Raw genomic sequence first — 27,952 nt, forward strand, 5'->3', positions numbered from 1 at the left:
CCTTTGTGTACACACAACCACCCTTCTTGACCAAGTAGCGTGCTAGCTCCACATGGTTGTTTGCCACCGCTTCCATTAAAGGGGTTCGACGCAACTTGTCCACTGTATTTATGTTGGCTCCAGCCTGCCAGAGAAGAAACAACAACGATTTATTACTAATTGATTTGTGGACTTGTTTAAAGTGGCATATAGGTAGTCCTAGTTTATGTCCTTGGATAGCAACAAGTTTGCAATTCCCGGGTTAAGAAAAAATAATTTTGCCACGAGTGCGTATATTTAGGACAACAAAAGTCTTCAATGCCAAACTGATTAAGGACTGGTCAGTTTCAGCAACATGTCTTAGACTGCCAGGAAGGTTCTAATCAATTAATTAAGGTCCCAGAGCAGAGCTTGTTAATTAGCACTTTTTAAGGAAAGGCGTGGAACGTATAGAAAAGTAGTTCAAGAAGAGAACACTTGTTTACGAGGCAAAAAAACCCAGCAAAACACCACCCCCGCTGTTCTGCCGGGCTCTCTGGTAGAAGCCTCCCGAAAATTCAGGGGTACAAATTTCAGACACACACACGTTTGAAAATTCAAAACAATGTCCTTTATCACAAAATTCAAAAGAAACAAAGCACCCTTTTTTGTATTGCACAGAGCACTCTTCCCCAAAACAACCTTGTAGGCTGTACAAGTCCCTTAATCAGTCCTTAAGTACTTAGCTAGTAGCTGTGAAGAAACGTCACAGCCCTCCTTCTTCCCACGAAGTGAAACACACACACACTTTACTCTGCTTTGGTGTCAAAGGCGTGAAAAATCCACAAACAAAGTTCAGAAACAGCGAGGCACGATCCTGAAGAACTGCGATCAGATAATCTTCCACAACAGCCAAACTAGCACGCTGCTATTTATAGCAGCAGCTCTAATTACTGGTGCCCCACCCAAACACAGGTGGCCTCTCTTATCTCCTGTAATTGGTCTCTTCGATGCATAAGTCTGCGCCTGCGTGGGTCCAACACTTCGTCATCCGAATCGACCAAAGATAATGGTGATTGGCTTCCTGGGCTTTGTGTCAAGCCACCCTCTTCCAAGTCTCCCCCACCTTTTTCTTCGTCCGAGGAAACTGCACTCCCTGACTCTGCCGGCAACAAAACAGGCCTAGGACATGTTGACGTTTCCCCTGCCTCCACCTCCACATTCCCTGGGGCAGGAGCTGGGCCAGAGCCAACCACAACACCCGCCCGCCAAAAAAACCCCCAAAACAGGACAGGACACCATACAAGAGAACTTTTATATGAATGAGACTGCAAGATCATTCACCAAGTCAAGCCCAGGACATACGAAGGAAAAAAAGGAAAGCCCAGTAGAACCCAGAAGCCCAGGTTTATTCACACACACACATGCATACAAACCTGCAGCAAAACATGGCAGATTTCCATGTAGCCCTTCTGTGCTGCAGCATGCAGTGGGAAGCGCTTGCTTTGTTGCTCAGTCTGGAAATTGGGGTCTAAGCTGTCTACTGAGAGAAGAAAAAAAAGAGATGATGTGCGCTCCAATGAAAAAGAGGACGAACAATTGCACCAATAGGCTAGATTCATGAAAATAAAATGGTAAAATTTAACCCTGAATTTAGCATTTTAGCATTGAAAAAAAAATCTCTCTTTTGCAAACTCTTCATGGCTGGCCAGGGAATTCTGGGAGTTGAAGTCCAGACATTTTAAAGCTGCTAAGATTGAAAAACGTTTATAGCAACGATGGTGAACCTATGGCATGGACGCCATGGGTGGCACGCAGAGCCATATCTGCTGGCACGCGAGCCGTTGCCCTAGCAACATTGCTCCAACATGCATGTATGTGCCAGCCAGCTGATTTTTGGCTCACAGAAATTGTGGGAGGGCGTTTTTGGCTTCCAGAAAGCCTCCGGGGTGGGGGTGGGTTTTTTTACCCTCGCCCGACTCCACAAATCTACTGGGCACACCAGAAGTTGGGAAACAGGCCATTTCCGGCCTCCAGAGAGCCTCCGTGGGTGGGGGAGCTGTTTATGCCCACCCCAGCAATTGAATTATGGGTGTGGGCACTCACGCATGCGCGATAGCGTGCAAACATGCTCTTTCAGCACCCAAGGGAAAAAAGGTTCGCCATAACTGACATAGAGTTCCCTTATCCATATTACCCCAGGGTTGTCAAATTAAGGCCCACAGGCCAGATGCTTATATGTGACCCGAGGTGCTGCCCTGGAAATAGCGAAGAACCAGTCTGCGGTGCCTCTGCCGGCAAAAACAGCTCTCCCCAAGCTCCGTTTTCACCAGTAGAGGATTGCAGCCAAAAGCAGAGCTCGGGAGCCCATTTTTGCTGGCCGAGCGCTTGGGCCACCACAGGCTCCCTAGGCACAAGTTATGTCAAGCTGGCACACAAACCCTGGTTACACCCTCTGAGGCCCCCCCCACTCCCCCGAGGTCAAACACAACCCTGATGCGGCCCTCAATGAAATCGAGTTTGATATCCCTGCTATTGCTGGTCTCCACATTCCAGCAGGGAAGTGGCAACTTACATAACATCAGGACCACTTTCTGCAGTTCCCCTTGCTTAACGGAGAGGTAGAGCTGACGTGGATGGAATCGCAGCTTCTTGCGCCTGGGAGCGATGAGAGGAGAGAGGGATCAAAGAGAGTAAGGCAAATGAAGATTGGAGAGAAAGGCAAACTGTGGAAAGGCAAAAGACAGGGCCGAAAGGGAAAATTATGGCAACTTGGCACCCATTTAAGCATTCTCACCTTCCTTCGTTGCCAAGCCTGAATCTCTGCTATCAGACAATGAATGTTTGCTAGAATAATGCTAAGAATAATCATAGTCTTACCATCAAGGCAGAGAAGATAGGAATAATGGCTTACTTACCTTTCGGATTCCTGTACCACCAGGGCTCGCTCTAGCTGCTCCCGTCCAGCCCCCGCTGGCAATCCTTGTGCTGACAGCACAGCCCCATTGGGAAGAGTCAGCTGTGGTCCTGCGCTATCAATACCTGGGCCGCTGAAGCCCACCGTGTCATCCGGCGGGTGTTCAACACCTGAGCCCCCACGCATCCGAGCACTGAGGGAAGAAGAGGCCAAACAGAGCAGTAAGAAAGATTCCAAGTTAAGAAATCATAGTGTCGTAATAGAAGTAGTCCTCGACTTATGACCACAATTGAGCCACAGATTTCTGTTCAGCAAGACAGTTCAGTGAAGTTTTATCTAATTTTACGTTTTTCCTTGCTACAGTCATTAAGGGAATCACTGCAGTTGTTAACTTAGTAACACGGTCGTGAAGTGAATCTGAAATCCCCTTCGACTTTGTCACAAAGTCACAAAAGAGGATCGAACTCGGGACACTGCAACCATCATAAATACAAGCCAATTGTCGAGAGTCTGAATTTTTATCACATTTTATTGGCAGTTCTGTGTTAGCAAAAACTTCAAAAGAGAAGGATTTAGGGGTAGTGATTTCTGACAGTCTCAAAATGGGTGAGCAGTGTGGTCGACCGGTAGGAAAAGCAAGTAGGATGCTTGGCTGCATAGCTAGAGGTATAACAAGCAGGAAGAGGGAGATTGTGATCCCGCTATATAGAGCGCTGGTGAGACCACATTTGGAATACTATGTTCAGTTCTGGAGACCTCACCTACAAAAAGATATTGACAAAATTGAACGGGTCCAAAGACGGGCTACAAGAATGGTGGAAGGTCTTAAGCATAAAACGTATCAGGAAAGACTTAATGAGCTCAATCTGTATAGTCTGGAGGACAGAAGGAAAAGGGGGGACATGATTGAAACATTTAAATATGTCAAAGGGTTAAATAAGGTTGAGGAGGGAAGTGCTTTTAATAGGAAAGTGAACACGAAAACAAGGGAACACAATCTGAAGTTAGTTGGAGGAAAGATCAAAAGCAACATGAGAAAATATTATTTTACTGAAAGATTACTAGATCCTTGGAAGAAACTTGCAGCAGACGTGGTTGGTAAATCCAAAGTAACTGAATTTAAACATGCCTGGTATAAACATATATCCATTCTAAGATAAAATACAGGAAATAGTATAAGGGCAGACTAGAGTCTTCAGAGAGGGGCGGCATATAAATCCAATAAATAATAATAATAATAATAATAATAATAATAATAATAATAATAATAATAATAATAGATGGACCATGAGGTCTTTTTCTGCCGCCAGTCTTCTATATTTCTATGTTTCTAGGACCATGAGGATGTAGATTGAATTTCTGCATCCTCTGAGGGAGTAGGGAACGATGGCCCCTTTATGACTAGGGGACTTCAACTCCCAGAATTCCTAAGCCAGCACAGAAGTCAATTCTCAGAATTCTTCAGCATAGCTGGATTAGGAATTCTGGGAGTTGAAGTCCCCTAGTCATAAAAATGCGATAACACCTTACTGTTGTTTTACAGCTTGAGAGTGATACTGGAGACTTTTAGCATTAACTAAAATGATTCCATTTATACATTAAAAAATACATATCCTTTTATTTTCTGAAAACCTAGCTATTGGGATTCCTACCAGGAGTAGCCTACTCACCTGGGCTGGGTGGTGTCAGCACGGCCAGTGGATTCGGAAGCGCTGTGGCTATGTGACGGTGGGATGGGGACAGGCGTGGAGGTGTCCGCCTTGGCTATGGTGATCTCCTGGGCCTCCGAAGCATCTTCTCCACAATGTGGACAGAAGATCATGCCATTAAGCTGGGAAACGCAGGCCTTGTGGAAGCGGTGGGCCACTCGGAAGTCCGGGTGGCACTCCAGAAAGGTGCCCTGAAAAAAAGGAAAACAGCTGTCAGGGATCTGATGGTCCAGCCACACCATGCGTATATTATCACTCTGCAACAATTCCTAGGACTCCTCTACTGGACATTCCTCTACTCGCCAAGACTGTTGGGGATTGTAATTTCCCAACATTTGGAAGGTTACTGGATAGCCAACAGTAAACAGCCAAATTCTCCAGAATGACTAGGCTCAGAGGTAACTGAAGCCTGGTCCTCTCTACTTTCCTGATCAACCTAGGCAGGCTTTCTTCTATTTATTTATTTATTTTATTTATTTATTGTTAGAGTTGGAAGGGACCATGCAGGTCATCAAGTCCAACCCCCTGCCTAAGCAGGAACCCTATAGCATCCCAGCCAAATGGCAGTCCAATTTCCTCTTTAAAATGTCCAGAGTATTGGAGTTCACAACGTCCGCTGGTAGGTTGTTCCACTGGTTGATCGTTCTGACCGTCAGGAAGTTCTTCCTTATTTCCAGGTTGAATCTCTCCTTGGTCAGCTTCCAGCTGTTGTTCCTCGACCGGCCCTCCGGTGCCCTGGAGAATAAAGTGATCCCCTCCTCTCTGTGGCAACCCTTCATATACCTGTAGACTGCTATCATGTCCGCTCTGGCCCTCCTTTTCTCTAGGTTATCCATGCCCAGTTCCCGCAGTCTCTCTTCGTAAGTCTTGGTTTCTAGACCCCTGATCATTTTGGTTTTAATTGACCTTGAGGCTATTGAAATGAATTGAGGTTATTGAAATGGATGTCCAAGTGCCGCCTCTATGTTGGTTGGGGCAGGCAGGATTCCCTTGGGTACCTTTTGTTGGGGGTCAAGGGAAAGGGAGGGTTTAGCCTTCTCTTTCTGCTCAAGATCCCCATGTACAATTGGTGGGCCTGTTAGCGAACCAAAACGGCATTCCGAGAAATAAAACAATTCCACCCCTGTGCTTCTCACCGGGGAGGATTTATTAACTGCCATGTCTGGATTCGACTGGAATCATTCCAACTCTTAGACTACATCCGGGTCAAAACCCCATCTCACATTGCCACGCCCACAAGTGCAGTCATGAGGGCCAATCCTATGCAGGATTCCTGATTCCTTCCTGTGTTTGTTACTATAGCATCTAGAGAAAGGAATGTGTGGTGGCATCTCTCTCTCTCTCTCTCACTCCCAAACTGTGTCAGGCCCACCTTGGACTTCACATAATGACTTTGGGCCTGACAGGGCCACCGTGTGACACAGAATGCTGGACTCGATGGGCTTTGGCCCAATTCAGCACGGCTCTTCTTATATTCTAGGCCAGTGATGGCAAACCTTTTTTCCCTCAGGTGCCAAAAGAGTGTGCACGACCGCTATCACACATGCGCGAGTCCTCACACCCATAATTCAATGCCTGGGGAGGTCAAAAACCCTTCCCCCACCTCCTGGAGGCCCTCTGGAGGCTAGAAACAGCCTGTTTCCCAACTTTTGGTGGGGCCAGTAGACTTGTGTTTCACCATCCCCAGGCTCCAAAGGCTTCCTTGGAGTTGAGGGAGGGTAAAAACGCCTTCCCCCATCCCTCCAGAGTCTCTCTGGAACCCAAAAATCAATCAATCAATCAATCAACTAGATTTGTATGCCGCCCCTCTGCATAAACTCGGGCCGGCTCACAGCATACAATAAAACAATTCATGACAAATCTAATAGATTTAAAAAACATTTAAAAACCCCATTATTAAACCAGACATACACACAGACATACCATACATAAATTGTATAGGCCTGGGGGAGAGGGGGGGGAATGCCTCAATTCCCCCATGCCTAACGCCAGAGCCTCTGTGTGTGCCAAAAATCCGCTGGCTGACACACACATGCATGTTGGAGCTGAGCTAGGACAATGGTTCGTGTGCCAGCAGATATGGCTCTGGTTTGCCATCACTGTGCTAGGCCTTCATTCAAAATGGCCACCAACGGATTCATTCAGGTAGAGACAGTCACAGGGCTGCACTCTGCCCCTCAAATGTCCCCAGAGGGTGGATGGTGACCCTCTCACCCCATTATCGGGTCCCCACACGCCTGCTGATTTTCGTTCCTCACCGCCGTGCAGAAGTAGCCACATCCAGGGCAGCAATGATGCTTCACCATCCGGGTGCGATGGGTTTCGCACAGGATCATGAGGGGAACCCGACTGGATGGACGCATCGTTTCTTGCTTCAAGATGCTGCTGCTGCAGCCATTTAGCTGTAAAGGCAGAAAGGAGAAGCTGTCTCTACCTTTTTCTGGGCCATAATTTCCCACTGAGGTAAATTATTAGGGTAATGTTTCAACCTTGGTGACTTTAAGATGTAGGGACTTCAACTCCCAGAATTCCTCAGTCAACCATGTCAGCTATGGAATTCTGGGAGTTGAAGTTCACACATCTTAAAACCCCCTCGGATTGAAAAACACTGCACTGGGGAGCTAAGCTACTTTGTTTCAGACAGCAGGAGACACTCAGCTGAGCAAAAGACGACCCATTTTATTCAGATGCCAAGCTTGCCATCTTCAGCTAAAACAGTGGTTCTCAACCAGGAGATTGGGATCCCTTTGGGGGTCGAATGACTGTTTCACAGGGGTTGCCTAAGATAATGGGAAAATATAAATTTCCCATGGTGTTAGGAACTAAAGCTTTTATTCTGGTACACTGGAACATATTTTTACAATCTTGATGTTTACTGTGGGGGTGTTCCTCTGACGTTCCTGTCAATCAGCTTAAAGCTCTGTTGGGAGAATTTGTGCTAGACTTATGGTTGGGGGTCACCACAACATGAGGAACTATATTAAGGGGTCGTGGTACTAGAAAGGTTGAGAACCACTGAGCTAAAATTTAATACATTTCAGCTTATAATAAATTGGGTTGAGGGCTATTTGCATTGGACAGAATCCTCATTATCATTATTTAGAAGCAATAGAGGAGCTGCAATGAATGTTTTGACTTAAAAATCAATAGGGCAAAATGGAAAGGACTTCAGTAAAGTCATCTGGAGCCCCTTCTTCCTGGATTCTTTAGCCTTACTTACCTCCCCATCAGCACTCTCTGTTGCCATGCATTTATTTCCAGCCTGCTGGCTAAGCCGCTCAATGGTTGGGGCTTCCATGCGGCAAGAACACAGAGGAAGTTCCTCAAAGCGTTCGGTTTCCATCGAACTTGTCTCATTAGACACACCTGGGAAGGGGGAGAGGGAGATGATGCGTCTCCTGGGGAAAACCTACTTGTCAGCCATTCAGGTCCTTGTTTTTGCCCATCCAGGCTAAGCTTGGGCATCCCTAAGTTTATTAGATGCTGTAAATTAGGCTCTCCTACCATGGTAACTTTACGAGTGGTGGACTTCAACTCCCAGAATTCCTCAGCCAGCCATGATCTGAGGATCAGGATCCCAGCTGGCTGAGGAATTCTGGGAGTTGAAGTCCACAAGTCCACAAATGGGGTTTTAAAATTTTATATCTCTGTTTCATCTTTGTACGCTGCCCTGAGTCCATTAGGAGAAGGGCGGCCTATAAATTTAAGTACTGTATAAGACGCACCTTTTTCCTCCCTAAAAGAGGCTTAAAATTCAGGTTCGTCTCATGTTCTGAATGTAGCTTTTCTCAAAGCTTTTTTCCCCAGCCCTAATCAGGTGCTAACAATCTTCCCAGCTCTTACTGGCTTGCAAGCTCTTTCATTGTTACTCTCTGCGAAGAATGTTTTCTAAACCCTAAGTCTTTGCAGGGATTTTTCCATTGCTCTACTTGCTCTGAATGTTTCTTTCCAGGTGCTAATGATGTTCCCAGCTCTTACTGGCTTGCAAGATCTTTCCTTGTTACTCTCTCTGAGTAAAGTTTTTTTAAAGCCATAACTGGGGGGGGGGGGGGGTGTAAAATAATTTGCTGAAGCTGACTAGACTAAGGACGCTAGCCAGATGACTATTGGTAAGCAGATTCTTTTCCCTATTTCCCCCCCAAAAAACTAAGGTGTGTCTTATACTCTGAAAAATATGGTAATAATAAATAAATGAAGTGGCCAAGGCTAGAGACCCCTGCTCAAAGTCAACACGGCTTGAATTCTTGAACCCACTACTCCGAAAGAAGAGGAGGGATGGGTTGGGGCACACACCGGCATTGTTGGGGGACAGGGCCACCTCGTTGGGGAGCTCCAGGCAGCTAAGAGGCACCTCTGTATACTCGCTCTGGGGGTCTGACGGGCCGCCATTCAGACCTAAGGGAGGAAATAAGAGAAAGGGAAAAATTCCCCTGTGAGGAAAAGTACATCCATCAGATGCTTTTTTATTTCTTTTCGTTCAGTAATTCCGATTCACAACCTCTAGAGGTTCTGAATGAAACCAGCAGCCCCTTCAGGTTTTGCAATCTCTTAAATATTTTCAGATCAGGTCGACAGCTGCAGATAATTCTCAACGTAAAATGTTTTCATCTAGTGACCGTTCAAAGGCCTAGAAATGGGATAAATAATCAAAGTTGCAACAGCACTGAAAAAAAAAGTGACTTATGACCATTTTTGACCCTTAACAACCGTTGCAGCATGGTCAGTCATGTGATCAAAATTCGACTGCTTGGTAATTGATTCATATTTATGACAATTGCAATGTCCCAGGATCATGTGATTCCCCCTTTGTGACCTTCTGACGGGAAAAGTCAATGGGGAGGCCAGATTCACTTAACAACCCTGTGACTAGCTTAACAACGGCAGTGATTCACTTAACGGCTGTGGCAAGAAAGGTCACAGAATGGGGGAAAACTCACTTAGCATGTGTTTCATTCAGCAACAAACATGTTGGGCTCATTGGTGGTCATAAGTTGAGGACTACTTATGTATTCCAGGTAGTCCCTGACTTAAAACCATTGATTTAGTGGCAGTTCAAAGTCACAACGGCAGGCAAAAAAAGAGAGATTTATGACCATTTACAACCATTTCTGCATCCCCAGTCAAGTGATCAAAATTTAGACATTTGGCAACCATTGGATCATCCTGGGATCATAGGATTCCTGTTTTTTGTGATCTTCTGACAGGAAAAGTCAATGGGGAGGCCAGATTCACTTAACAACCGTGAGACTAGCTTAACAACGGCAGTGATTCGCTTAATGGCTGTGGCAAGAAAGGTTGTAAAATGGGAGGAAACTCACTTAACAATGGTTTTGCCTAGCAACAAAAATTTGGGACCTTTCATTGAGGACTCTCTTGTGTTTCTCTGATAATGGTTGGAGCAGTTGATTGAATCTCTTGATTACCTTATGCACAAAATGGAAGAACTCTCGGATGCCCACAAATGGGCGAGTGGCTGCCAAAGCTGATGGAGTTAGCAAAGATGGCTAAATTGACCATTTTGATTAAAGAAAATTATGCAAATACTTTTATTTCTACTTGGAAACCATTTCTGGGCTTTGTGCTTTGAGGTGGGGAGAAAAATGAAACCGATTTTGGGCTTTGCCAATTGGATAGATTTGCTGTTATAGAAAAAGCCACTTTATACTGTTATATAAAAGTAAAAAAGTTGAGGTTTGATGTCAATGCCTTATTCTACCACACCAAAAGGATTGGGAGCTCAATGCCTTTTTTTTCTTTCCCTGCCACCAGGATTACCTTTTTGGGTATTGAATTGGACTCTGTTGAGCAATCTTGCAGATTGTCCTACGAAAAGCTCCTTAAGATTCAAGATAGATTGGATCAGGTTTTAGCGAGCCGTAAAGTTACTCTCCGCCAACTTCAGGAGTTGGCCGGGTTACTCAATTTTGCCTGTCGGGTGGTGGTCTTCGACAGGGCCTTTTCCCGTCGTTTGTATACGGCGATGAAGGGGCTTTGTTTGCCCCACCATCGGACACGCTTGCGTGCTGGGGTCAGGAATGACCTGAGCATCTGGCAAGGCTTCTTAGCCCACTTTAATGGTCCGTCCCTTCTCCTTCCTCTATTTTCCCCACTATTTGTTTTTGTATGTTACGTTATGAACTAATTAAAAAATTGTAAAGTAGGATTGCAAAGGGAGAGAGAATAAGCACTCTGCATTCCAGGTTTGGTTGCCTTGCGAGAAAAATCACCTTTGTTTTCCTTGGGATGCGGATCTTTGCGTTTCCGTTTTCGGGACGGCTTGATCCACGGACTGTCGTGTCGCCAGCGCTTCCGGGCTTTACGTTTAGAGCTGGAGGCAGTGCTCTATAGAGGACAAGAAAAAACAGAAAAGAATGATGAGCACAAGGAGAGATCCAGGCCAGGAATGTTCAGTCTACATGCAGATAGCTACTGCAGGATTAGACAGATTCATGGACGCCAAGTGTATCGGTGGTTATTGAAACAGATGTCCAAGTGCCATCTCTATGTTGGTTGAGGCAGGCAGGATTCCCTTGAGTACCATTTGTTGGGCGTCAAGGGAAAGGGAGGGTATTGCCTTCTCTTTCTGCTCAACATCCCCATGGATAATTGGTGGGCCACTGTGTGACACAGAATGCTGGACTCGATGGGCTTTGGCCCGATTCAGCATGGCACTTTTTATGTTCTTAGGTTCCATGCATCTTTGCCTTAAATGGGTAAAGAGCCTCATCTGATACAGGCAGTCCTCCAATTATGACCACAATTGAGACAAAATATTTTGTTTGTCAGTTGAAACATTGTTAAATGAGTTTTGCCCCATGTTACTATTTTTCTTACTACAGTTGTTAAGTGAATCATTGTATACATTAGGTCAATAACTTGGTTAAGTGAATCTGGATTCCCCATTGACTTGGACTGGTCAGAAGGGCTGCAAAAGGGGGACCCCAAGACCTTGAAATCCATCATAAACATGAGTCAGTTGGCGGGCATCTGACTTTCGATCACATGTCCATGGAGATGCTGCAACGGTTGTTAAGGGTGCAAAAATGCTCATAAGTTACTTTTTTCAGTGCCGTTGTAACTTTGAATGGTCACTACATGAATTGAGGACCACCTGTACGAGCCTGTTAGAATTGCAGGCAGTCCTAGAGCAGTGTTTCCCAACCTTGGCAACTTGAAGATATTTGGACTTCAGCTCCCAGAATTCTCCCAGATATCTCCAAGTTGCCAAGGTTGGGAAACACTGTCCTAGAGGACCTTATGACCATTCATTTAAGAACCAAAGTTATGAGGGTGCTGAAAAAGTGACTAATGACTGTCGCAGGGCCCTTGAGGTCACATGACCAAAATTTGGTTGCTTGGCAACCAGCGTGTGTCTGTATGACAGTTGCAATATTGTAGGACCATCATTTATGACCCCGGCAAGGGGTTTCAACAAGTAAAGTCAATGGGGGAATCCAGGCTGACCATGTGATTTGCTTAACGATGTAGCCAAAACGGTCGTAAAGTCAAGTGTGACTCACTTAATGACTACTTCACTTAGTAATGGAAATTCCAGTTCCCAACTGTGGTTGTAAGTCAAGATTTACCTGTAGATGTGACTGAGCAATAAATCAAAGCTTTCGGGCCCACAGAGTGCAAATTAACAGCTTAGGAGCAATATCCCAAAGGTCCTTCTTTCAAAAGGCAACTGGATTTTGTTTTTCCTTGAAGACATTTCGCTTCTCATCCAAGAAGCTTCTTCAGTTCTGACTGAATGGTGGAGGATGGAAAGATTTATAGTCCTTGCAGTCATCTGGTCATTAGCATTCTTTCTGGGAGTCATTGAAGCCACTTGGAGGTTCATCTGTGCCCTCATGAGGAATATAAATCCTTCCATCCTCCACTGTTCAGTCAGAACTGAAGAAGCTTTTCGGATGAGGAGTGAAAATGTCTTCAAGGGGAAAAAAACCCACACACACATTTTTGGGACAACCATGTCACAGATGACTAAGAACCTCCATAGACATTTAGTAGCAATACATATCTGCTTGTAACTAAGCACAGTAGATGTAAAACTAAATAGCAATTGACAGAATACTGTAATTAATTGTAACACTAATGTAAAACAAGGGGCCTCTAAACCAAATGGACCGCAATGTATCAAAATATTAACCTTTATACATTAAAATGAACAGATCTGAATTACATTAAGTGATTAACAGAAATCTTAGAAATAAATAAACCGAAGGATCGCCAAGAATAAATCCTTATCCAATCAAGATGAGGGTCAACTCACCCTATCAGAGATGTTTCCTGACTCTTCCTCATCATCGTCATCATCCTCATCATCATCTTCCTCCTCCTCCTCTTCTTCCTCTTCCTCCTCCTCTTCTTCTTCCTCTTCCTCACTCATATGTTCTCCAGTAACATCTGCATCAGACTATAGCCAACGTAAATGAATTACTTAAACCATGAAGTGACACGAATCTATACTGATTAGCCCTTGGGCCATATCAAAGTGCAAAGTTCCAAAAACAAATTGTTTACTATAATTTGATAAAAGTGGAATTTAAAATGCAATTTGATAAAATGCAATTTAAAGTGAAACTGGAATAAAATTCGATTTAAAATAAAGATGGAATATAAAATACAGTCCAAAATGGAGTGGAACAAAATACAATAATTCAAAATACAGATAAAATATGATAAAATTACATGACAGCAGGGACACTGTGATAGCCAGATTCTTAGGGCCAGTCCTGAAGTTCAGTGTTTTATAGGTTTGAATGGTCACCTGAATGAGTGATCACTAAGCAATGACCACCATGGCTAGAATGCAGTATTGCAAGCTAATTCTGCTGACTGTCAGCAGTTTGATATTCACCAGCTCAAGATTGACTCAGCCTTCCATCCTTCCATGATCAGTAAAATGAGGACCCAGATTGTTGGGGGCAACATGCTGACTCTAAACTACCTAGAGAGGGCTGTACAGCACTGTGAAATGGTATACAAGTCTAAGTGCTGTGCTATTACTACAGTTTGATCTGTCGGTTCAGATGTTGGACTAGAAATGGGGAGACTATGAATTGTTTATTAATTTGATTTATATTTACTAATTTAATTTATATGCTACCAGCTCCCAGAGGACTCTGGGCGGCTTACAACAAAGAAGCAACATCTAAAAAGAACAATTTTAAAAGACAGTTTAAAACCCATTAATAAAATCATGCATATCTCTTGTTGCCGGATCTAAATGATGAAATATTTGATCAACGGCCCCAGGCTTGCTGGCAAAGCCAGATCTTTATGGTTTTCTGGGGACAGTGCAGATCTGAGGAGGTAGCTGGTTCCAGAGAGCCGGGTGCTGCCACAGACAAGGCCCTCCTCCACGATCCTGTCAACGTCTTTGGACCTGTTCAATTTTGTCAATATCTTTTTGTAGGTGAGGTCTCCAGAACTGAACACAGTATTCCAAATGTGATCTCACCAGTGCTCTATATAGCGGGATCACAATCTCCCTCTTCCTGCTTGTTATACCTCTAGCTATGCAGCCAAGCATCCTACTTGCTTTTCCTACCGCCCGACCACACTGCTCACCCATTTTGAGACTGTCAGAAATCACTACCCCTAAATCCTTCTCTTCTGAAGTTTTTGCTAACACAGAACTGCCAATACAATACTCAGATTGAGGATTCCTTTTCCCCAAGTGCATTATTTTACATTTGGAAACATTAAACTGCAGTTTCCATTGCTTTGACCATTTATCTAATAAAGCTAAATCATTTACCATATTACAGAGGCCTCCAGGAATATCAACCCTATTGCACACTTTAGAGTCATCGGCAAATAGGCAAACCTTCCCTACCAAACCTTCCCCTATGTCACTCACAAACATATTAAAAAGAGTAGGAGTAGGTTCATCATCAATAAGAATAGGTTCATTTTTTTAAAAAAAAAGTAAATTGTACCATCCTGCACTCCTTGAAGGAGTCTTAAGTGCATTGTTCCAGTGTTCCTCTAGAGGTCGCTCTAGGAGGGGAACCATTGGTCAATTATGATTAGTTGCTCCACAGCTGCCTATTTAAAGAGCTGTCAGGAATTGTTTTACCTCAGATGTTATTTCTGAGTTATTCTCTACTGTGTTTAATAAATATGCCAGTTAAACCTCAGTTACTGCCCTGTCAGCTATTAGAGATAGCATTAAGGGATTAATAAAGTATTTCTGAACTTTGGCAAATTGAAGACGTGTGGACTTTAACTCCCCACGGTTGAGAAACCCTGGCTAAACGACTCAGACATTCACATTATTCTTATCCTTCACACCTTGCTGTCCGAATCCATGTGGCCGTCCACAGAGTAGCTGTCGTAGAAGAGGCTGAAGTCATCCCCCACTTCAGTCTCCCATTCTTGGCCTCCATCGTCCTGCGAAGCCGTAGCAGGAGCAGTCATCTCTTCCGTCACCGTGATCTACAGAAAAGGATACAGGCTTACATTAAAATCTGAGGAAGGATTATTTTGATGTGAGGTATGGAGTTGCTATAGACTACAGCTAGGGTAACTTAGGAAGGAGGAGATGCTTTCTGCTTTTCTACCCTAGGGGTCACTTCTTAAAGGCTAGCATCGAAGTCATTCAAAATAAAGACATGCGGATCTTTTTGCCCCTCAGAACAACATCGAAAATGTTTCTCAAACTCAAAGTTGACTTTGAGATGGGTGGACTTCAATTCCCAGAATTGAAAATGGATGGACTTTCAGAATTGAAGATGAGTGGATTTCAACTTTTAGATGGATAGACTTCAAGCCTCAGAATTGAAGATGGATGGGCTTCAAGCCTCAGAATTGAAGATGGATGGACTTCAATTCCCAGAATTGAAGATGGATGGACTTCAACTCCCAGAATTGAAGATGGATGGACTTCAACTCCCAGAATTGAAGATGGATGGACTTCAACTCCCAGAATTGAAGATGGATGGACTTCAACTCCCAGAATTGAAGTCCCAGAATTGAAGATGGATGGACTTCAACTCCCAGAATTGAAGATGGATGGACTTCAATTCCCAGAATTGAAGATGGATTGACTTCAACTTTAAGAATTGAACTCCCAGAATTGAAGATGTATGGGCTTCCAGAATTGAAGATGAATGGATTTCAACTGTAAGATGGATAGACTTCAACTCTCAGAATTGAAGATGGATGGACTTCAATTCCCAGAATTGAAGATGGATTGACTTCAACTTTAAGAATTGAACTCCCAGAATTGGAGATGGATGGGCTTCCAGAATTGAAGATGAATGGATTTCAAATTTAAGATGGATAGACTTCAAGCCTCAGAATTGAAAATGGATGGACTTCAACTCCCAGAATTGAAGATGGATGGACTTCAATTCCCAGAATTGAAGATGGATTGACTTCAACTTTAAGAATTAAACTCCCAGAATTGAAGATGAATGGATTTCAACTTTAAGATGGATAGACTTCAAGCCTCAGAATTGAAGATAGATAGACTTCAACTCCCAGAATTGAAGATGGATGGACATCAATTCCCAGAATTGAAGATGGATTGACTTCAACTTTAAGAATTGAACTCCCAGAATTGAAGATGAATGGATTTCAACTTTAAGATGGATAGACTTCAACTCCCAGAATTGAAGATGGATGGACTTCAACTCCCAAAATTGAAGATGGGTGGATTCCAAGTCCCAGAATTCCCCTGCCAGGAAACCAATCTTGTTTCCCAGGACAGTGTATTTATTTTAAATTTTCAACTGTTAACAAATAAAGTAAACCAGACTTGCTACAGAGGGCATACAGATAGTCCTCAACATAGGACCTCAATTGAGCCCAAAATTTCTGTGGCTAAGCAAGACCATTGTTACGGTGAGTTTTGCCCCATGTTATGACCTTTCTTGCCATTGTTATATTAGGTGAACCACTGATACTTTGCCTACTTCTGGTGTAGGGTCTCCTGCCTGAACAGGGGGTTGGACTAGATGACCTACAAGGTCCCTTCCAACTCTGTTAATTTGCTTTTTTTTAAAAAACCACCTTAAAAGCTTTTCTCTCTTTCTTCCTGGTGCTTCCGGCTCCTTACTCAACGTAGACACAGCTTAAAACGCATAATCACTCATGCAAATAAGTTTTTTTTTCTTTAATCAATCTTTAAACTCAATCCTCAATCGTTAGGAGAAGCATTAAGACTTTCAAAGGAGGAGATGTACCTCTGTGGTAGCCCTGGGACTCGAGCGCTGAAGTGAGAGGGGAATCCTTTTGTGTAAGGCATCTGCCATATAATCGTATTTCCTGTGCTTTGCAGGTTCTTCTTTATAGAGAGAAGGAGAAAGAGGGAAATTAGAATCCAGTATATTTAACAACCCCTTCCCCCACCCCCAATGATGGGACTACAGCTCCCAGAATTTCCAGCAGACGTAGACTAGGTTGAGTAATCTACACTAGCCAATGCCTTCAGTCCCAAATATATTTCTATACCAGCCCAGTCACCTTTTTAAATCTATGGCCTCCATACCTGGTTCTAAGATGCTTCTCAAGTCATCCGAGACACGGAAATGCAGCATCTCTGAGACCCTCTTTTCAGGCACCTTGTGGGAAGGAGAAAAGGAAGGTTGATTATCCGTACAGTCAGGATTTCATTTTATTTTAGATATAGCCCTAGCAATTGTCTCAGTCATCCAGGTCATGGTTGTCCCAAAGGTGCTTTTTCAAGTTGCAACAGGACTTCCATAACTGTCTGGTTTGGCTCTGCAACCCAACAAGACAGACATAGATAGAAACATAGAAACATAGAAGACTGACGGCAGAAAAAGACCTCATGGTCCATCTACTCTGCCCTTATACTATTTTTTGTATTTTATCTTAGGATGGATATATGTTTAACCCAGGCATGTTTAAATTCAGTTACTGTGGATTTACCAACCACATCTGCTGGAAGTTTGTTCCAAGGATCTACTACTCTTTCAGTAAAATAATATTTTCTCATGTTGCTTTTGATCTTTCCCCCAACTAACTTCAGATTGTGTCCCCTTGTTCTTGTGTTCACTTTCCTATTAAAAACACTTCCCTCCTGGACCTTATTTAACCCTTTGACATATTTAAATGTTTCGATCATGTCCCCCCTCTTCCTTCTGTCTTCCAGACTATACAGATTGAGTTCATGAAGTCTTTCCTGATACGTTTTATGCTTAAGACCTTCCACCATTCTTGTAGCCCGTCTTTGGACCCGTTCAATTTTGTCAATATCTTTTTGTAGGTGAGGTCTCCAGAACTGAACACAGTATTCCAAATGTGGTCTCACCAGCACTCTATATAGCAGGATCACAATCTCCCTCTTCCTGCTCGTTATACCTCTAGCTATGCAGCCAAGCATCCTACTTTCTTTTCCTACCGCCCGACCACACTGCTCACCCATTTTGACTGTCAGAAATCACTACCCCTAAATCCTTCTCTTCAAAAGTTTTTGCTAACACAGAACTCCAATACAATACTCCGATTGAGGATTTCAGAGGATAATCAAAATTGCAGAAAAAACAATTGCTACCTGCCAACCTGCCTTCCATTGAGGATCTCTATATTGCAAGAGTCAAAAAGAAGGCCGTGAAAATATTTTCAGACCCCTCACATCCTGGACATAAATTGTTTCGACTCCTACCCTCAAAACTATCAGGATCGGGGCCTACCTGATGCAATACAGTGTTCCCTCGATTTTCGCGGGGGATGCGTTCCAAGACCGCCCGCGAAAGTTGAATTTCCGCAAAGTAGAGATACAGAAGTAAATACACTATTTTTGGCTATGAACAATATCACAAGCCTTCCCTTAACACTTTAACCCCCTAAATTGCAATTTCCCATTCCCTTAGCAACCATTTAGATTATTACTCACCATGCTTCTTTATTAAAGTTTATTAAAAAAAATATTTATTAAAGGTGGACGAAGGTTTGGTGATGACATATGATGTCATCAGGCAGGAAAAACCGTGGTATAGGGGGGGGAAACCGCAAAGTATTTTTTAATTAATATTTTTGAAAAACCGTGGTATAGACTTTTCGCGAAGTTTGAACCCCCGAAAATCGAGGGAACACTGTATTCCAAATCGCAGAGAGACAAATTGTAATGACTTCAACCATGTAAAATGGCTTAATCACGGTGAATATGCAGATTGTAATGTAATCTGATTGGCTGACAAAAGTATATATACATAATCCACCTTTGCATAGGTGTGGCTTATAGCTTGGCTGGAAGGTATTGTGGCTTAGTATGGGTTAGAGTGGCTTGTGAATTAGTGTGGATTGTGGTGGCTGAAGACTTGTAGCTGAATACTGTAACTGAGAATAGTAGATAGAGAATTGTGAGTACTTTGTATAGTAACTGATGGAGAGATAGCTACAGTGTAAATAATTAGTGTAGGTTTGCTATGAAAGAAGCAAATATTTTCCTAAGAAACTCTGCAGTACCTGCCTTCAATTATCTTCAAGACAAAGGTTCCTGATATTCTGGTCTGAGGCAGGCTGGTTAGCTGCTTTGGCTATCTGGGTGGGCTATCTTCCGCAAAATGTTACTCCAACAAAAACGACGCTATAGAGTACTGCACAACAGAACGACTAGAGACAAGGATAGTTTTCCCCCGAATACTACCACTCTGCTAAACATTGTATTACTATTTTTCTTCTCATCCTTCATAGTACCTATCTCTTCCCACTTATAACCACATTGCTTGTATCTTTTAATTTATATTGTTTTATTTGTTTTCTAGTACGATTTGATAATTCATTAGTAACCTTGACTATCACTAAGTGTTGTATCTTTTTATTTTTTATAAATGTATTAAAGACTATAATAGAATAGAATAGAATAGAATAGAATAGAATTCTTTATTGGCCAAGGGTGATTGGACATGAGGAATTTGTCTTTGTGCACATGCTCTCAGTGTACATTAAAGAAAAAGATACATTTGTCAAGAATCAGGAGGTACAACACTTAATGATAGTCCAGGTTTGGGTAAGGATGATGATGATGATGATGATTATTATTATTATATTATTTAGATTTGTATGCCGCCACTCTCCAAAGACTCGGAGCGGCTCACAACAATAAAACAGTAGAAATCCAATTGATTAAAACAATTTAAAAACCCTTAATATAAAAAGCAATCATACATCTCATATAAATCATACATAAAACAGAAACGGATACAAGCACCGAAGTTACAGTCATACAGTCATTTGTGGGAAGAGATGGGTGATGGGAATGATGAGAAGATTAATAGTGGTGCAGACATAGTAAATAGTTTGACAGTGGTGAGGGAACTACAGTGGTACCTCTTGATACAAACCCCTCATGATACAAACCTGGGGTTCGGAAATGTTTTGCCTCTTCTTACGAACTTTTTTCGGCTTACGAACCCACCGCAGATCGCAAAATGGCGCTCCACTCGGCGCCACTGCCTGGCTGTCACCTTTTAAAACAGCCGGGGGGCTTCTCGGCGTTCTCCCGAACCCGAACTTTTCGGGTTTGGGAGGCCGCTGAGAAGCGCTGCCGCCCGGCTGTCACCTTCTGAAACAGCTGGGGGGCTTCTCGCCGTTCTCCCAAACGCCGAACCCGGAAGTTCGGGTTCGGGTTCCGGAGGCCGCCGAGAAGTGCCCGGCTGTTTCAGAAGGTGACAGCCGGGCGCCGCCACTCGACGGAGCGCCATTTTTGCGATCGGCGGCAGCGTTTTCGGCCGATCTGGAGGCTGGAAAGGAGGTGGGGAATCCCAATAGGGAATTCCATGGGCGGAGCTTTGACGTCACGAAGATGTCCGACCAGTTGTTTCAGAAGGTGACAGCCGGGCGGCGATGCTTCTCAGCGGCCTCCCGAACCCGAAAAGTTCGGGTTCGGGAGAATGCCAAGAAGCCCCCCGGCTGTTTTAAAAGGTGACAGCCGGGCGCCATTTTGCGATTTTTTTTTTTGCACGCATGAATCTCTTTTACATTGTTTCCTATGGGAAACAATGTTTCGTCTTACGAACTTTTCGCCTTACGAACCTACTTCCGGAGCCAATTAAGTTCGTAAGATGAGGTATTACTGTATTTGTTTAGCAGAGTGATGGCGTTCGGGACAAAACTCCGAGTCTCTGGAGAGGGGTGGCATACAAATCGAATTAATAATAATAATAATAATAATAATAATAATAATAATAATAATAATAAAAATTGTCCTTGTGTGCAGAGCTCTATAGCGCCATTTTGAGGATAGCAGTTGAAGCAGTTTGCTTCCAGGATATGAGGTGTCTATAAATATTTTCACAGCCCTCTTTTTGACTCGTGGAGTATACAGGTCCTCAATGGAAGGCAGGTTGGTAGCAACTGTTTTTTCTGCAGTTCTGATTGTCCTCTAAAGTCTGTGTCGGTCTTGTTGGGTTGCAGAACATTTTCCTTATGTACATTGAGAGCACATACACCAAAGAGAAATTCCTTGTGTGTCCAATCACACTTGGCCAATAAATAATTCTATTCTATTCTATTCTGTTCTATTCTATTCTTCTCATCCAAGAAGTTTCATCAGCTCTGACTGGATGGTGGGAATGGAAGGATTTATACTCCTTGTAGACAGCATTCAAGCAAATGACTAGCTGTCTACAAGGAGTGTAAATCCTTCCACTCAGAGCTGAAGAGGCTTCTTGGATAAAAAGAGAAACGTCTTCAAAGAAGAACTAGAAAGTCCAGTTGCCTCTTGAAAAAGCACCTTTGGGACAGCCCTATCAATTGATATTAGCAGAAATCTCACGTAACAGAAAAACGTTTATCATGCAAGCACAAATTATTTTGCAAAATGAAATTTTGCAGCTGTTTAAAAAAACAATTTAAAATTCCTGTTTGGGTCTGTTTCTCAACCTTGGCCACTTTAAAGAGAAGTGGACTTCAATTCCCAGAATTCCCCAGCCACCTTGCCAGCTTCTCCAACCTAGTACTAACCAGATATGTTGTATTACTGTGCCCATTACTCTAGGATGGCCATTTAGTGTATCTTAAAAGAATATTACAGATAATGGATATCACAGATAAATCTTCCCAACTGGAAGATACCACGTGAAAAGCTTCCAAACCAAAGGATCTATTTTTCCCTCAAAATATTAATCATACTTGAGCATTAAAAGAGATTGTAATTTTGTAAGAAATCCAATATTCACTGAGGAAATACTATGAGTTTCAGGAAGGGCTAGGAAAAAGATATGGAGAAATGTGTCTTGATGTGCAGCCATGTCACAATTAAGTTGCATGGACTGATAAGGAGTCTCCCAGCTTTTGATCAGATACACATTAACATTATGTTGCGCTACTAGTTCTTCCAGTTGTGCCATCAGTTGTTGGAAGAAGCAACAAATTTGTAAATTCCCCATTTGGGAAACATACACCCCATTTTTGTCCTACAAGAAGCACTGCAATTGTTTCAAGGATGTAAATCACTAAATCGTTAAGACAAAAGAAATATTTACAGACTAAGAAGCATTTCTTGGTGCTTTGTTGAATAGCCAACTTGGTATAACAATTAAGGTTACAGTATTTACTTCCGCATCTCTACTTCGCGGAAATTCGACTTTCGCGGGCGGACTCGGAACACATCCCACGCGAAAATTGAGGGAACACTGTATACCACTTTTAATTCCACACTTAGGCATGGGGTGAGGTATCATCAGTATGCAGATGATACCCAGCTTTACATCTCCACCCCTTGTCCAGTCGGCAAAGCAGTGGAAGTGATGTGCCAGTGCCTGGAGGCTGTTAGGGTCTGGATGGGTGTCAACAGACTCAAAGTCAACCCTGATAAGACAGAGTGGCTGTGGGTTATGCCTCCCAAGGACAATTCCATCTGTCCATCCATTACTCTGGGGAGGGGGGAATCACTGACCCCACAGCTCACATTAGAGACACATCTTTCAGCTGTGGCGAGGGGGGCGTTTGCACAGGTTCGCCTGGTGCACCAGTTGCGGCCCTATTTGGACCGGGAGTCGCTGCTCACAGTCACTCATGCCCTCATCACTGCGAGGCTCGACTACTGTAATGCTCTCTACATGGGGCTACCTTTGAAAAGCGTTCAGAAACTTCAGATTGTGCAGAATGCAGCTGCGAGAGCAATCATGGGCTTCCCCAAATATGCCCATGTTACACCAACACTCTGCAGTCTGCACTGGTTGCCGATCAGTTTCCGGTCACAATTCAAAGTGTTGGTTATGACCTATAAAGCCCTTCATGGCACCGGACCAGATTATCTCTGGGACCGCCTTCTGCTGCACGAATCCCAGCGACCAGTTAGGTCCCACTGAGTGGGCCTTCTCCGGGTCCCGTCAACTAAACAATGTCGTTTGGCGGGACCCAGGGGAAGAGCCTTCTCTGTGGCGGCCTCTGGAACCAACTCCCCCCAGAGATCAGAATTGACCCCAACCTCCTTGCCTTTCGTAAGCTTCTTAAAACCCACCTCTGCTGCCAGGCATGGGGGAATTGAGATACTCTTTCCCCCTAGGCCTTTACAATTTTATGCATGGTATGTCTGTATGTATGATTGGTTTTTATAATAGTGGGTTTTTAACTGTTTTTAGTATTGGATTATTGTTATATGCTGTTTTATTACTGTTGTTAGCCGCCCCGAGTCTACGGAGAGGGGTGGCATACAAATCCAATTAATAATCATAATAATCATAATAATAATAATCATAATAATAATAATAATATTTAAATGTTTCGATCATGTCCCCCCTTTTCCTTCTGTCCCCCAGACTATACAGATTGAGTTCATTAAGTCTTTCCTGATACGTTTTATGCTTAAGACCTTCCACCATTCTTGTAGCCCGTCTTTGGACCCGTTCAATTTTATCAATATCTTTTTGTAGGTGAGGTCTCCAGAACTGAACACAGTATTCCAAATGTGGTCTCACCAGCGCTCTATATAAGGGGATCACAATCTCCCTCTTCCTGCTTGTTATACCTCTAGCTATGCAGCCAAGCATCCTACTTGCTTTTCCTACCACACTGCTCACCCATTATGTGCCCACTTGTTTAGAATGTTTTTATTGTTAGGAAAGGAATCTTTTTATTTTTTTTTGGCATAGTTACTTTGGTGTTGAACCAGAAAGGTAATGTTTATTTTGTGGGTTTGCATTTGATTAAAAACTGTTTCTTTTAACTTTTTCACTGAGAGCTTGAATTCTTAACAGAAGCTACATTTGCAAGCCTACCTGTACGCTGCTGGGCTTTGACATTGTTTTCCGAGCCCGATGAACTTTGGGCTTGACTTCTTCCGTGGTTGATGCTGAAGGCTGAGTGGGAGGAGAGGCCACTGCTGGAGCAGGAAGAGGGACTGAATCTGAGGCTGGGGCATCTGTTGTGGAAGATCCAGAATCACCTGGAAGACGTGATCCGGTGAGTAAGCGCATAGCCAGACTCTGGATAGAAGCTGGGGACTTGCTGGTCCCAGTAAGGGACATCTTGGCTCGGCTGGTCCCGGCTGTTTTGCTGGGGGATGATGGGAAAGTTTTGGCGGCATGACCTGAAGAGAGGGGGATGAGATGTTAGAGGACACCCAGTCTAGATTACATGAATACAGCCGAGATTGGAGATACAGAAAAGCCATGCGCCTATTCCACACAAAATAGCAATAGCAACAGCACTTAGACTTATATACACTGATTGTAGACCCACCCATCCAGCCCCACTCTTTGGTTTTTGACTGCCAGCAATTTACCTACTTGCAGCAGCAGAGCCTGCTTAGCACATTATTTGCCTCCTGACAATCAGCTGATTGATTGAAGTTGCCTGCAAGCCCACATGCTAAAATGAAAGTGAAACTAAAGCTGCACAGAGGCAAATTGTTGGAGGAATCAGACTGTGCTGACACCAGCTGTTTGTTTTTTGCTGCCAGGACGTAAGTCAATAACTATAAATGCCTATAGAATGTTCAAATTATTAGACTTATTTTTTAAGAAATAGAAATAAAAAGATTACAAAAGATATATAAAGATTAGTAAAGAATATAAATATGTAAATATGAATGATTTGAATAGGGATTTTGTGATTGTATGAAATAATATGAATATTATTGTAATTAATTAATATGTATATTATTATAGGACAATGAAATATCTGATGTAGCAATGTAGAAATACTGAATGTTTGCTGATATTACATTTTTTTTGTTTTTGTTTAACGTGTCTGTCTTTTGTTGTTATTTATTTGTCTGTTTTAAAATATATTTGAAAACCAATACAATTAAAAAAAAAAAAAGATATGGCAGCTGAGTTAAACCCTGACTCCATCGTGTTTGGAGTAGATCTATTTAAATAATTGGAAGGAGTTAGCGTGGTTACATTTAAGAAAAAATTCTGGGATTAACATACTGCCATAATGTACATTTCTCCAATTCTTTGCTATTTCTATGGGTCAGGCACACATGCACAGAAATACACAGCAAACAGTGTTTATCATCTGTACTGTTTGCTGTTTGGCAAATTGCTGGGAGGCAGAGGCCGTTTTCCCTTGTTTTCCTCCCCCAAAACTAAGGTGTGTCTTATAATCCGAAAAATACGGTAGATGGAAACCATTGCAACACCAGTCAGAGAATAGAGATGCAAAACAGCACATCACCCAACAGAAGTCACTCAATCACAGCCTTACAGATCCCCCTCACAACAGTGCCCAAAACATCATCTGGAGAATCCTTGGCTTTTTTTCTACAAAGGAAAACCCCCTTCCTACTAACATGCTCCTCTGTCACCAATCCCCTTCCCGACTCACCAGGTAGGCCTTTGCTCCCTGGGGTGGGACTAGGGTTGGAGCCAGCCAAGGGGCCTTCTGATTCTGGAGACAAACATCCTCCTTCTTTTCCGGTCCCAGTCGCTTGAGTCCAGACTCCATCATCTCCATTTCGGCTGGAGACCAGGAGGCCGTCCCCTACTCCTCCCAATGTACTTTTGGTCTTCCGAGGAGACAAAGCTTCCGATGAGACCTCCAAGTCCTCTTTGGAGGGTTCGGGATCTTGAGAAAGACAATAGACACAAGGCTCTTAGGGCCCAAGAGGGTTCTGGAGTCAACAGGGTTCAAATCAGGGTTGCTGCAGAGAAAAGGAGCAACTTTCCCCAACTTCTAATCACGGACTTCCATAAAACGTACCTATTTCACCTGCTTCAGCTTCCGCCACTGCTGACGCCCCTGCTAATCCCCGATGGGCGTCATCCTGAGGATTGAGGAAAGGAACAGCAATTCAAAACTCAAGATTATTTTGCGGATGTACATAAAATATTAACCATGGTTTATTTCACCAGGGTTCATTACAGAGGAGATAATCGTCAGCCTGTACCCGTGATGGTGAATCTACAGGGGGGCACGTAGAGCCCTCTCTGAGGGGACGCCAGCTGTCGCTCCTGCCCAGCTCCATGCACTTGTGCCTCCCACCAATCAGATCGTGCAGAACGCAGCCGCGAGAGCCATCGTGGGGCTTCCAAGATTCGCCCATGTTTCCACAATACTCCGTGGCTTGCATTGGTTGTCGATCAGTTTTCGGTCACAATTCAAAGTGATGGTCATGACCTTTAAAGCCCTACATGGCTTTGGACCAGACTACCTCCGGAACCGCCTGCTACCACACGAATCCCAGCAACCGATAAGGTCCCACAGAGTTGGCCTTCTCCGGGTCCCGTCGACTAAACAATGTTGTGCGGCGGGCCCCAGGGGAAGAGCCTTTTCCATGGCGGCCCCGGCCCTCTGGAACCAACTCCCCCCCAGAGATTAGAATTGCCCCCACCCTCCCTGTCTTTCGTAAACTACTCAAGACTCATTTATACCGCCAGGCATGGGGGAGTTGAGATATTCCTTCCCCCTAGGCCATTACAAGTTATGCATGGTATGTCTGTGTGTATGTTTGGTTTTATAATAAGGGTTTTTAGTTGTTTTATTATTGGATGCTGTTTTTATCATTGTTGTTAGCCGCCCCGAGTCTACGGAGAGGGGCGGCATACAAATCCAATAAATTATTATTATTATTATTATTATTATTATTATTATTATTATTATTAACTGGTCTTCAGGTCTCTGCCTCGCGTGGGCGTGGGATGGAGTGCATGCTCAGGGCTGCTCGCATTGCATTTTGGGGCCTCGCGCAGTGCCCCATGCACTGTTTTGCAGGAAGCTTTCCAGACCCAAAAGAGGGTGCAGGAGCGCCACACAAGGCCCTCTCCATGCCGTTTTGACCCTGGCAATCTTCCTGCACCAACCTGGAAGGCAAAATTGGGCGGGAGGCAGGGCGCATGCGCAAGGGGGGATGTCGCATGCACGGGGGTGAGTTGCACGCAGGTGGGGTCGTGCATGAATTGCATTATGGGTGTGGGCACAAGCACACTTTTGGTACACAACGACAAAAAGGTTAGCCATCACTGGCCTATACCAATGGCCTATACCAAGGGTAGGCAAAGTTGGCTCTTCCATGTCTTGTGGACTTCAACTCCCAGAATTCTTGAGACAATCATGCTAGTTGAGGGATTCTGGGAGCTCAAGTCCACATGTCATAGAAGAGCCAACTTTGCCTACCCCTGGCCTATACCACTGATGGCAAACCTTTTTTTCCTCAGGTGCCAAAACAGCGTGCTTGGGCACTATCGCACATGCGCGAGTGCCCACACCCATAATTCAATTCCTGAGGAGGACGAAAATAGCTCCCCCTGCCTCCCAGAGGCCCTCTGGGGGCCAGAAATGGCTTGTTTCCCAACTTCTGGTGGGCCCAGTAGGCTTGTGTTTTGCCCTCCCCAGGCTCCAATGGCTTCCCTGGAGCCGGGAGAGGGTAGAAATGCCCTCCCCCATTCTCCTGGAGGCTCTCTGAAAAGACAAAAACACCCTCCCAGAGCCTCCGTGTGATCCAAAAATCAACTGGTTGGCACACATATGCATGTAGGAGTTGAGCAGATATGACTCCATGTGCCACTTGTGGCACCCATGCCATAGGTTCGCCATCACTGGCCTATACCAATGACTTCTCCAGATCACCCACGCTGATGGGGTTGACACATTAGATATTTTTTTAGGGTTCTGCAATGGGCTGAAGGAGAACGTATCTTTTATTTCAGAATTAACACCGTTTTATCTTTAAAATGCTAATTTATACGCACAGACATATTATTTACATTTTGCTCCCAATCACAAACATGCAATCTGCTATTGTGGGAAAACATGGTGATAGATACATTACAATCAGACTTGAGCCACAGCTATTTAAACATCCCCCAATAATCAACCAACCGCCATTCAACATTTCCTAGTATATTACAGATATAAACCAGGAAGTTCACTAAGCTGTTGTGTCCTAGGTTGGTCATGGTTTTGCACATTGTAGGAAAAACCACCCTTATTTTTAGCT

General features: G+C 43.7%; 1 protein-coding gene across 4 annotated transcripts in view; it reads right to left on the bottom strand.

The window, feature by feature from the left end:
* Positions 1 to 27,952, bottom strand: part of EHMT2 (euchromatic histone lysine methyltransferase 2) — a 65,859-nt gene that overhangs the window by 27,271 nt on the left and 10,636 nt on the right. For 2 of the 4 annotated variants that reach the window (XM_070737686.1, XM_070737683.1), the window contains exons 2-17: positions 25,717 to 25,780; positions 25,342 to 25,581; positions 23,787 to 24,097; positions 17,087 to 17,159; positions 16,782 to 16,882; positions 14,887 to 15,030; positions 12,860 to 13,003; positions 10,812 to 10,926; positions 8,878 to 8,979; positions 7,805 to 7,950; positions 6,843 to 6,986; positions 4,546 to 4,775; positions 2,877 to 3,068; positions 2,534 to 2,616; positions 1,395 to 1,501; positions 2 to 124 (exon numbers count right to left, since the gene is read on the bottom strand). In XM_070737686.1, the coding sequence (XP_070593787.1) occupies positions 2 to 124; positions 1,395 to 1,501; positions 2,534 to 2,616; positions 2,877 to 3,068; positions 4,546 to 4,775; positions 6,843 to 6,986; positions 7,805 to 7,950; positions 8,878 to 8,979; positions 10,812 to 10,926; positions 12,860 to 13,003; positions 14,887 to 15,030; positions 16,782 to 16,882; positions 17,087 to 17,159; positions 23,787 to 24,097; positions 25,342 to 25,581; positions 25,717 to 25,780 (2,319 nt within the window). The remainder of the gene's footprint in view (position 1; positions 125 to 1,394; positions 1,502 to 2,533; positions 2,617 to 2,876; positions 3,069 to 4,545; positions 4,776 to 6,842; positions 6,987 to 7,804; positions 7,951 to 8,877; positions 8,980 to 10,811; positions 10,927 to 12,859; positions 13,004 to 14,886; positions 15,031 to 16,781; positions 16,883 to 17,086; positions 17,160 to 23,786; positions 24,098 to 25,341; positions 25,582 to 25,716; positions 25,781 to 27,952) is intronic. The other 2 variants (XM_070737684.1, XM_070737685.1) reach the window with 2 other exon arrangements.

This window comes from Erythrolamprus reginae, chromosome 2, assembly GCF_031021105.1.
Source record: "Erythrolamprus reginae isolate rEryReg1 chromosome 2, rEryReg1.hap1, whole genome shotgun sequence".
Classification (NCBI taxonomy): Eukaryota; Metazoa; Chordata; class Lepidosauria; order Squamata; family Dipsadidae; genus Erythrolamprus; species Erythrolamprus reginae.